This window comes from Prinia subflava, chromosome 17 (genome assembly GCF_021018805.1).
Source record: "Prinia subflava isolate CZ2003 ecotype Zambia chromosome 17, Cam_Psub_1.2, whole genome shotgun sequence".
In the NCBI taxonomy this organism is placed as follows: domain Eukaryota; kingdom Metazoa; phylum Chordata; class Aves; order Passeriformes; family Cisticolidae; genus Prinia; species Prinia subflava.
The window spans coordinates 7,751,797-7,763,852 of record NC_086263.1 but is presented as its reverse complement, the minus strand read 5'-3'; the positions used below and the strand labels follow the sequence as shown (position 1 = coordinate 7,763,852).

At 40.6% G+C, this 12,056-nt stretch overlaps 1 protein-coding gene across 4 annotated transcripts in view; it reads left to right on the top strand.

The window, feature by feature from the left end:
- Positions 1–12,056, top strand: part of MYH11 (myosin heavy chain 11) — a 55,753-nt gene that overhangs the window by 19,747 nt on the left and 23,950 nt on the right. For 3 of the 4 annotated variants that reach the window (XM_063414169.1, XM_063414172.1, XM_063414171.1), the window contains exons 5-9: positions 5,662–5,764; positions 7,385–7,405; positions 9,636–9,728; positions 10,653–10,716; positions 11,920–12,018. In XM_063414169.1, coding sequence (XP_063270239.1) covers positions 5,662–5,764; positions 7,385–7,405; positions 9,636–9,728; positions 10,653–10,716; positions 11,920–12,018 — 380 coding nt within the window. The remainder of the gene's footprint in view (positions 1–5,661; positions 5,765–7,384; positions 7,406–9,635; positions 9,729–10,652; positions 10,717–11,919; positions 12,019–12,056) is intronic. The other variant, XM_063414170.1, reaches the window with a different exon arrangement.

The following is a 12,056-nucleotide window of genomic DNA, read 5'->3' as shown; positions in this document are numbered from 1 at the left end:
TTTCTATCCAGTAATATATAAAATAGAATGAAATGCCTTTCTCATTTTGAAAACAGCACAGCAAGTGATTGTCCAAGATGTTTAGAGCAATTGCTGTGTGTTGGATGTGCATCACAACCCACAGCTTCAAACAGTCCTCACACGACTTCTGGAGCAGAAAGATTGGCCAGGCTAAAACCCGTGGACACAGCTTTAACCACTGCTGGTTTAACATCCTTGTTGGCCTTATTTGGCTGTGCAGAAAGAAGAAAGTTCACTTGGCTTTCAGCTTGGCAGCTGTCAAGTTGAAGCAGTTTGCAGTATTTTATAGAATTGTTAGAAATTATAAGAAATTATCTTCTGGCCTAAAATACGTGACAATAACTGAAGACTTCATGGCATTGATCAGGCAGGATTTTTTCTTGAAATAGCTCCAGGCTTGAACTTTCCAAGGCCTGGTACCTAAATTAGTAAACACAGCCATAGTATGAAGTTTTTTGTGCTGTAAATATAAAAGAATAGCTGAAAGGATTCATATGGATCCCCTGCAATGCTCCTGGGACACAGGCAGGGGTCAGATCTGAGAACTGAGCCTGATTCTGTGTTTCTGACTATAAACTTACCCATTCTCAGGTCTTCACCCTCAGCTCATTAAACCTACCCTCATGTGGTTAAGTACTGTTTGCATTCTTTTTCAGTCCCTACCCTTTGTGTGATTAACCATGGTATGTTTAAAATCTCCATTTGTCTTCAATGCTTGTGTTTAAAATCTCCATTTGTCTCCAATGCTCGTGGGTTCCAGTGCTTCCCCAGAATCCTCTGTCTTTCCAGATTTCATTATTTTCTCTACATTTCATTAATAATCACTCTCATGCTGCCTTTGGCCTCCTCTCCTCTGTGCACACACATCCTTTTGCTGCTAGCTCTTTCCCATGGGTAGCATCACTGAACATGCTCTGGTGTCATTCCCTTGCTCTCTGGCCCTTTGCAGTCAGCCTCAAAATCCCACATCTTACCATGCACACTTACAGCACAAAACCCTTCATACCAGGGCTGTGTTTATAGATATATCTGTGGCTGCATTATTGTAACAGAACACAATGTAGCATAACATATATAATACATAATATTGCAGTATGTATTGCATTAATACATAATTAAACACAATACATATACAATATATAATATACAATACATATTGTATATGTATTATACATCTGAAATATATATTGTATAATACATCTGCAATACATATGAAATATGAAATCTTACTCTTTTATGTGTCTGAAAATCAGGGCAGATAAGACTTTTCCACCCTTGTGTCTTGGTGTCTGAGAGCCCTCACTGCTCTGCCTGGCTTTGGGATCTCCTGAAATTCCTGCCTGTGACTTGGGGCTTTTCAAGCTTCCTCCAATGTCAGAAGAAGCACAAGCCCTCAAAGGAGATTTCTGGCCTCTTGTTTGATTTCTAAAGACACAAAGGGATTCTCCTGGAGTTTTCAAAATGTTTTTTACTAAAAATTCCACAAGTGCTTATTTGCATAGCTAACCACATGAGAGTTTCAACAATTTCCTCATAAACCTGTCTGATCTTGGGGTTATCATATTTTAGCCACTTCCTGAAAAAGTGGGTAGAGTATTTTCTAGAAAGCAAATGTTGCTTAGAGGACTGTCCACAAGTCCCTGTTAAAAATAAAGCTACCTTAAATGAATGAGAAAATCTGAGCAAAGCTTGGGGTATTGTGAAGTCCACGGAAACAAGTACTTGTGGAACACCTGTAGCTATAATCAAGTACTTTCTCATTACCTTTCTGTTTTTTAAAACATGCATTCATTTTGAACAGCTTCTATAAAAACAGGGAAGTAGCAGGGTCATATTACCACTAAATTTGATTCAGGAACAGACAAAACACTGAGTGGGGCAGTGCCACCCTGCCCTTTTCCCCTTCTCCCCCTCTCTCTCTCTGGGCAAGCTCTCCAGAGCCTCACCCAGCCATGGGACTCCAGCCCATTTCCTTCCCTGTCAGAACCAAAAACATCCAGAACATCTTCAAACTGCAGAGCCCCATTAGCCCAAGGCCTCCTCCACAAGAGAGCCGAGCTCCCTTTCCCAGCTCAGTGACTCTCCAGGGCTGGAGCTGCCTGGCCCCTGTCCCACACGGACATCTCGTGGGGCTTGGCGCTGACCCCGCTCCGTCTCCTTTGGGAATTGTTTTGGAAGCAAATCCCGAGGACTGGTGGCTTCTGAGACCTGCTCCAGTGGGGTACAGCTGGTCCAGGACAAGGTTTTTCATTCTGTGTGCACATCTCACGCTCAGGGCAAGGGCTGCCAAGCCCTGATGGGATTTGGAGCTCCTCGTTGAGCGCCCTGCGCACGGGGGCTTCCCGCAGAGCCAGCACAGGATCAGGGATGTGTGAACGGGCAATTCTTGTGGTTCACTGCTTACTGAAACAAGGGCTGAAAATAAATGCTGCTGGGGCTTTCCAGATGATTCCAAAAGTGGAATTAAGCTAAGTCTCATATCATAATATTAACATGGAAAGCTTTCAAATTTTCAACAACAACCGAAGAAAATACACTTTTAAAAGTGATTTTTCTCAGTTGTTCTCAAATGTACAAGAGTCCTAGTTGCACCACAGGCTCAACCCCAACAGTGGGGCCAATTTGCTGGTGTCACCTTGTTCTCCTTTGGAAACCTGTTCTAGCTGGGATAATTCTCATTTTAAGTGAAGGTGATGGAGTAATGCAGGGTTTTGTAGTTCAAGAGGTACAAAACCTCTATTATAGCTGAGCACTATATATGTGAGTTTATGTGCTTTAAATCTTGTGCTGAGGTCCTAAAACAATGCCTGGAAAGCAGTGAGGGAAGGATAAGTTTAAGTTACACCCCATGATGTGAGAGTGGTATTTTTAACAGAGCAAGCCTGTCAGCCCAGTGGAGCCCTTTGCTCTGGGAAAGCCAAGGAGTTTCTTAGGAGGAAAACTTGCAGAGGAAGTAGCTGAAGCCCTGCTGTTGGGCTGCTCAGAGCTGTGCAATGGGACTTGCTTTTATGCTGGTTTTTTGCACCCATCTGAGCTGGGTGCAAAGAACAGCACTGGCAGTAAATGTGCTCCCTTGGGTACGGCAGGAAAAAAGAATAATTGGAGGGGCTTCAATGAAACAAATGGTCATTCTGCTTCCTAAAGATGATGGTTGGAAGAGTGGTAACAGCATTTATATGGAAACACCTACTTGGAACATAAACAAGCCTGAGGAAAATCAGCACACAGAAGAAAGGAGGAGATGCCTCCTGGCAGGAACTCCATCATGTATGGTCCATGCCAAAACCACCAGAAGATGTCTGGACAAAAAGACCCATCTTTAAAAATTCAGTCACTGAGCTCAAGAGAGCAAGTAGATTTTAAAACAGGTGGGATTTCTCAAACCATCTCACAGAGGAAATTGTTTCTGCCCCCTCAGAAATGATAGTACTTCGAGGCAGATGCAGAGAAAATACCTGTTCTGCATGACCAATTCTGTTGCAGCTCAATAGGAGGAATTTCATCCACCTGTGAACTAAGATATTCACATGCTCTCCTCCTCCTGGGTCTCCCTTGGTAATCTTCTGGCTGTTTAGAGGCATTGACCTGACCTAGCCATTCCTCCTCATCAGTACATTTACAAACACGTGGCACTTCAGCACTGAGGTGAAATCAGATGTCATGTGGCTGTGACACATCCTTCAAAGTACGAGTTGAAAATCTGATGTCTTCATCAGCTAAAGACATTATTCTTCATTACTTATTGACCTTGGAGACTTTTTTTTCCTAATTAACCTAAAGCAATTGAGGCTCTGTGTGTTTTGTATTTCATGTTGAGGAACATTTTTATTGTCTGTTTCAAAAGGAAGCTAAAGCCCCAAAACCTATCTGCAGAAAACAGGAGAGCCCTCAGCCTGTGCAGAAGCAAAGAGTTAAGGAGCATTACAGTAGGATGGGATAATTACAAGTAAAATGATGCCATATATGGTAATACTCACAAGGATTCAGGGAAAAGCCAAAAGATGGGCACTGTTGCCCTGGGGGAAAGGAAATGCAATGATGATGTGATGAACTACAAATAACCCTTAATAAAATGGAATAGTTCAAAGCCCAGGCTTTGTTTGAAGAAAGTTGTTTTGGTTGTTTTTTGGGTTTTTTTCCCAAAGAAACAAAGCTGTAAGGTAGATTTATTTGAAAAGTTTGTATGCATATGTCTTCAAATTGGTGTGCTTGGTTTGGAATTGTTCCCAGGACACTTAATTTTTATCAATAAAACATAGAAATGTTTTAGTACTGGAACCCAGGCAGAGATGAATCCAATCTCTAAACTCTGCAAATTAACCCAGGTCTTGTGAAAAGGAATCTATTAATCTCAATTATTTGTGGCTCAAACTCTAAAAGCCAGAAGAAACAGTTCTTATCATGTCGTACTCAGGCAGGAATTGTTTCTGGTTTCCTAAGGTTTATATCAATGTCATTCTGTATTGAAAGTTCTGCCCAGCACTTCTCCATATTTTTATGTCTATTTATCACTGGTCTTCTGGGAGGGAAATTAACTCCTGTATTTCCTAATTAGGAAAAGAAGCAGAACTGCAGTAGATTCAGCTAAACAGTTTCAGACTTAAAAGAGCTGATAAACATCTCTGGGATTTTTGAATGCATTGTTCTTTTATTTATTTTAAATCCATTTTATTATAGATGCAAAGAAGAAGAGGTCCAGCTTAGATTGTTGCTCCCCTCACAGCACCAGCTCAGTTGAAAGAACTCATTTGTTACATCCACACCCCTTTACCACCCTTTTTGACTGCTGAGCAGGACAGTATAAAAACATTTTTGTCCATCAGAGCCAGAGGTATCTGCGAGATATAAGATGATGTAATGTAACAATTAGAGAGGAAAATTGGCTGGAAATTTCTATTGAGAAAAGACTGTGTAAATCTGTACTTTGAAAAACCACTCTTTTACTTTAAGAGAGGGTTTAAGAGTCATAAATAAAGTTAACCTGGAAGTGTTCCAAGAGAGAAGAAGTTACCACTGCCTTCGTGCTTCCCAAGGGACACTGGCTGGAGCAGAGCTGGGATGCCAGTTCTGCTGGTCAGACGTGTCCCCACGATGTCCCTCACTGCCCAGAGAGCAGGGGCTCCTCAGGCAGGAACATTCCTGGTCCCACGGAATTCAAGAAGCATCTGAACACGAAGTTCAGATGAGGCAGGATCAAGCTGTTAGTCTACTTTAATGCCAGAGTTTGAGAAGAGAAAACCATTGTATTACTGCTGATGTTTTCTTTTACTGCTGTATCACATCGTAGTTAATGTTGTATTTTTTGGTCCTAAAATATAAGCAGACTCCCTGCCAACTCCACTTCTCATAAGTGTTCAGATACTGCCAAAGCAAGATGAAGTGCTGTTCAAAAATGCATCATGTTTTAGAATTCCCTTAAATGGCCCAATGTCCACTCAAAATATCACCAGGACAGAGATATAACTCTGATAATGCATTCTTTGCAGGCTGAAGTCAGGTGGATTTGGGAGGTGGTGTTCTGGGGTAAATAAGACCTGAGCTGGGCAGTTTCCAGCCCTGTTTTTATACACTGTACATCTACCTGGGAGAAAGACCCCTCTGCTTACCTCCATTCTCTTGTGTTATTTCCTTTTCCCTCAGAGGTGAATCTGGTGCTGGCAAGACGGAAAACACCAAGAAGGTCATTCAGTACCTGGCTGTTGTCGCTTCATCACACAAGGGCAAGAAGGACACCAGTGTCACTGTAAGTGAGCTCCTCCACCCCGCTGTCCCCACGCCCTGGGGTGGCTCTGCAGGGCAGGGACTGTGCCTTGGCAAACACTTGGCATGGCAAGAGTACACAATCATCCACAGATGTGTTCATGGAAGAAATAAAATTTGTTTGACATCTTAGGCACCAAATTAGAATGTACTTAGGCAGAACAGAAGCATTCATATCTTTCCATAGGCCTGGCACCTATGGAAATTTATATCCCAGCATGAAATCCTTGAAGGGCTCGAGTCCTTGTTTTACCCTTGATCTCTGCCAGCTGAGAAGTTTGGGAAAGCCTAACGCATTGTCCAACTGCATCACAAAAATGTCTACCAGCATTTAAACTTCCAAGGTTTTGATTGGATTTGTTAGTAAGTTTTCGTACTAACTAGCAAAGTGTCCCAGTATAAATCTTGTCTTTTGTTTTTTCTGCTGTCAGAGGTAACAATTTTGAAAGGCATAATTTTTTCCAAATGCTTTGTTCCTTCAAAATTTGTAATAGTCTTGCCTGAGAGACTCAAGTTCATTTTCTTACTTTGAACCATATACCTGCCCAGTTCCTGGAGATCATTGCCATGGCTGAGGCTCTCAGCTGATTTGCTTTTCTCAGTGATACAACTCCAGGTCCTACATCATTTCCATCAAAACTGATGCAAAAAAAATGAAGCAATTCACTTTTGTGACAAAACAGGCTTAATTCAGGAAGACATTTCACTGTGTCTCAAATACAAGATTGAGTGCAAGATAAATAATTAGTAGGGAAGTAAAGTAAAATCTCATGACCACCCCTGTGCTGGGTCTCACAGCTGCCCCTGCCCATGTGTCAGCAGAGCATGAGGTGTGCAGCCCTCCCTCTTCCACTACAGATAACTGGGATTTTATGTACAGTGGATTATAATTTGGAGAAGGGGAGGGAATAGATGTCCTTTTGAGAAGTATTTGCTAGAAATCTGTGATTAAATTTAGTGGAAACAGTCCAAGATTAATGTTTAATATTTAATGTTTATGCAAAAAAAGTCACTTATTCCTGCTGAGTCCCTGCTCAGTGGCTGGGGGAAATGAATTTGGGGTGCCAAGGCCATCCCTAACTGCAGTTGCTGCTGACTCCTCTGGGGAATTATGTGAGTCTCAGGACCAAATCTGCCCTGAGACAGACCTGACGGCAAATATCCATAAGAGAGGAGCTGAGAAAAAGTCTAATTTGTTCCAAATCATGCTGACAAATAGTAATTCAGTGATTAGGACTACTGACACTGCAATTTCAGTCATTAAAATATAATGAATAACAAAATGCACCAGAGAAGAACTAGGGATTTATCATAAAAACACTTGCCCTTGTCTGGTCATGAGAGACTAACCTGAGACTAGATCCAAATCCCATGTCTTTGCTTCAGGTTTTTTCTTTCCTTCAGTTAAAATGCTCTACTGTTAATGATATGTTAATGGTATTTATACCCTTGGGATGTCTGCAGTAGGTTGTTCATATCTGTATTCCTGGTTTATTTGCATGGAAACTGTGTACTGGTTATTTAAGTACAGGAAAAACAATAAAAATGTCTGTCTAATGGAAATTATACTGACACTTGTTTTATACCATGTTATTCAACACAGCAAGGTCCATCTTTTGCCTACGTGAGTAACTTAGACTGTTTGGTGTGTGTTTAAGGCACTGAGTGTAGATCTGCATGCTATTGTTGCACCCCAAAATTTTAAGAGAGATTTTGTTGAAATATGTTGTATGATATGATAAAAAGCAACAATAGCACCAAATGCTCTCACAAACCAACCCTAACTGTGTCAGGCTCCATGGTAAAGAATGAGGTCTGACACAGGCAGGGTCATCTTTCAAATATCACCCTCTTCTGTATCTCTGTGTGTGTTCAAATTGCCATAGTTTGAATTAATTTTCCCACGATCCTGGAAGAGCCATTCAGCCTGAAATTAAACAATGTGGTTTCTGAATTAAATACCCAAATGCTTCCTGTGCTTCAGGTTGAACTTTTTAGGACTGTTGTGAAATAATTCCTAAACCTCACGGTGTTTGATTTGTTTGGCTGCATGCTTTCCATTTGTTATTGCTTGGAATTTTACATTTCCATGTAACTGTTGAGAATTGTTCACCACCACAAAAGTTAGCATGTCCTTAACTTGCTGCTGTGACGTGTAACAGAGCAATTCCCACTGCAGCCCCTGTCTGCAGGTGTGTTACAGGCCCTCCTCTCTGTGTGCCACACAATAGCGATGCTTTGGGAATACAGGCAGGCTTGCTGGCACATTCTTGGTGTTTCTGTGCCAGGAAAATGGGATTTTTCTTTCATGAAGTCTTTTTTGCCCCATTCTGACTGCTGCCTCTCAGACTTCAGCCATGACAGTGTTGCCCCTTAGTTAATTTAGTACTTCCTTTGACAATCTCTCTCTCAAAAAAATAATTATTTCATGGTTGGCATAGGCACCTGTATGGAGCTTGGTGGACTTGGAGCTGCACACAGTGCTGGCCACCTGGAGCCAAAGTTGTATGCCCAGGTTTAGTTCAGTTCTCAGTGGAAGCAGGTGGTGTCAGTCTCATTTTAACAGACAAGGTCCTAATTCAGATGTCACCATCTGATTGCAGCAACACTCTTTGCTTATACTGGAGATTTGAAGTCTACAGAGTGTAACTGGACAGAGCTGCCCAGGGCAGAGAATCTTCAGGGACTTTTAGGAATTCATTTTGTATTCTGGGATTCCTGTATGAACTTGTTAGGAAATCTTCCTTCCCTCTTCCTCCAGCTCTTGGGTAGTAAGGTTTTTAATGATATTTTTGAGGTAGCTCTCACCATTGACACAGAAGTTACAAGGCATTCAGGAGTGACATTTAGAAAAAGGTTACCAGATTTGCACACTAATTGGGAAGCACTTTCATTTTCCAAATTATTTCCTAGATTCAAATGGAATACTGCCTTCATTTCTAATTAAAAATATTTAAATTATATCTTATTATCTATCAAGGACTTTTTCCTCTTCAGGGTGAGTTATTTGAAATAATGCATATTACTACAGAATAGTACTCATAGAATAGTGTGGCAAAGTAAATGTGAACGTAAATGATCTCATAGGACAGAGTTGAATGAAAAGTTCTGAAAAGCTGTATACATATGCAAAGTTTTTTTTCAACTTCATTGATTTGCTTAGAAATTAGGATTAGGTAAACATATAGAATTAAATGCATGCGTGTTTCATTGCATGATTTGTTTCCTTAGCAATTACCAATCACAATTAACAATATAATATGAAGTTTGTGTGTTTGCATGAGAATTCATTATCCTAGTTTGAAATAAATCAGTGTAATTCCATATTTAACCTACGTAGCCCTGCATGGATCATTATTAATAGACTTGATGAAATCTGCTTTGTAGCTTTGTGCTGCATTATATTAAAATTATTCTCAGCAAGTTATTCTAATTACATTGTCATTTGCTAGCAAAGGGTCTCAAGAAACTAACTTGGAAAAGACATACTAAAGGTTCCTTAAAGAATATCCCTTTTAAAAATTACATTAAACTGGAAAAAATAATTGACATTGAATGACCCTGGTTTTTTTAAGGAAGGCCAGTCGTGATGCTAAACAGATTAATAGAGTTTGATCTGTCACAGGCAACAAGGCTGGAAAAGGGTTATGTATACAGGGCAGCAGTCAATTGCACAAATATATAAACACAAAGATTAATAGAGAATGAAAACAAATCCACATGAAATGCAGTATTTGGCAAAAAAAAAAATTAGAGGCTTAAATTAGATTTCACCTTTCTCTCCCATGTACGAGTGTTAGTTTCAGCTAAGTAATTCTGAAGTTTAGTGTTAACTGCTTCTGAATGAATTTTAGGGTGAGCTGGAAAAACAGCTTCTCCAGGCAAACCCTATTCTTGAAGCTTTTGGAAATGCCAAAACTGTGAAGAATGACAACTCCTCCAGATTCGTAAGTAGGAGAAATCCAGTTTGGTCCGTGTTGGGGGGAGGTAAAACACCTTTTCAAACCCAGTGCACAGACAGTGACCCCATCAGAGCTTCTCTCTAAAGACAGCCACAAAACTGATCCCTTAAAAACAGCTTAGCATTCCCCTCTGAAACAGGAATTTGGCTTGATAGAATAAAGATCAGGCCCACACTTGACAGTAACATTGTCTCTCACAATTTAGCAGTCTATGTGGGACCTTTGGGAGTCACCTCCTGCTCTAGCACATATCCACCTTCAGAGTATTTGCCATTCAGATCTGTACTTCCATTTTCTTTGCACCATTGTTGAGTATATATCTCATAAGGTGTGACTGTTATGTCATAGTTAAGATATTAAATAGAAAATAGAGGGGAAAATGGAGAAAAAAAACACACGGATCAGAGTTAGAATGTTGTGAGCTGAGAGCTGTCACTGTCTGATGACACCTCTGTCTGGGAGTGCTGGCAGGTGCCTGTTTTCCCTGCAGGCCCTCCTGTCCCACCTCTGCTCACTCCCTGCAAAGTTCAGGGATCCATGTGGGTCAGCTTTAGCAGAGAGGGTTTCACAGATCCAACCCTGTTCCCTCCCTGACCTTGTGGAAATCAAAGTAGAACCAAGATGTTTTCCTATCCCTGCTTCTAAAGCCTAGGGCAGAAGGGAGAACCCCTTTCCCTCTAAGTGCCTGAACAAAATGTGGGGGGAATCTGTACAGAGGGAATAAATACCAGAGAAGGCCACTTCCTTTCAGGCTGTTCCCCAGGTCATCCCAGCAGGAGGGAGTCAAGCATGTTATTCTTGGGAGGGTGTTGCACACATCTTATGAAACAGGCTAAACACTGGCTAATATTGGAAAACCTGGCATCACCTGAAAGAACAGCCTAATTTAGATCCTCTTTTTATTCACAGGGTAAATTCATCCGCATCAACTTCGATGTGACGGGCTACATTGTGGGAGCAAACATAGAGACTTGTATCCTTTTCAGTGAGCACAGGCTGAGAGGCAGTGAGATAAACAAGCTCATTGCATGTCTAAGAAAGGCAAATATTGCTGAGGCTGCTATAAACAAAGAGGGAGGGAAGTTTGTGCTGGTATCAGCTCTGTCCTGCTCCCAGGTTTGTTTTCAGGGCTGTTTTCTCAGCTCTAGGAAAGGGAGCTATTCCCCAAACACAGCTCCAGAAAGTGGGCAGACCATACCTAAGGCAGTGGCAAGGGATGCTCTCGTGTCCAGAGGACTTTCTTGCCTGGATGCTAAATACTAACTTTGTGTCAAATTACACACCCAGGGCAGTGAGCTGTGTATCCATAACCTTGATGTATTTTTTCAGGGAAAATGGACAGAGAAATTCAGCTCAGTCTGACCTTGCTTGTCAAGTGTGTTGCCTGTTCCCTTGGCTATGTTTATGAGCTAGCATGTTTTAATGAACATATTAATATGCAGGTGGTTTCATCAGTGTTGCACTGCTCATCTTTGCATATAGAAGGAGCTTTTTGCTCCAATAAATGAGCAAGAACCATGCAGCTATAAAAGAAGTACTTTTTCCCTTGAGTGTTGCATCAAGCAACAAACAGTTTATCATTCTACTCTTATTTTAACAGCTGATCTTTAGAAAAAATCCTCTTTTAACTCTTTAAGTCTTAACTGAAGTTTTATCTTCAGCACTTTAGCTTTTAAAGAGTGAATCACTGACTGGTATTGAAATACTTACACCATTGATAACTTAATTTTTATTAGCTTATAGTCACAAAAATGATCCATAAATAAAACTTGATTTAATTGCTTTTATACCTACAATACTCACCTCAAGAACTCTTTTTTTCTAGCAGCCCCACTGAATGCTGAAAGTATTATATTGGTGCTTCATTTCAAAGTAGTATGAATTATATTGTGACTATTAGTTTCATACCTTGGATTTTAGAATAATTTAGGTCTGTTGTGCTTACTGCCATGATTACCAGCATTTACCCTGCAATAGCAAGTAGGAAATTAATCTGCTTATTGTGGTGAGGATTATACCAATACTAGAGCTCCTACCGCAGAATTAAACACATATTCATGTTAGAAAAGTTCATGGCAAAAATTTAGACAAAGCTATTGATAGCTCTGAGCCTGATGGCACAATTAAGAAAGGACTGAATCATATTATTAATTTTTTTAACACACTTGACAAACAGATTTGCTTGAAAAATCCCGTGCAATTCGTCAAGCTAAAGATGAAAGAACATTTCACATCTTTTACTACTTGATTGCTGGAGCTTCTGAACAAATGAGAAGTAAGTTCCTTGCTAATGATCCCCTCATCTCATTGAAT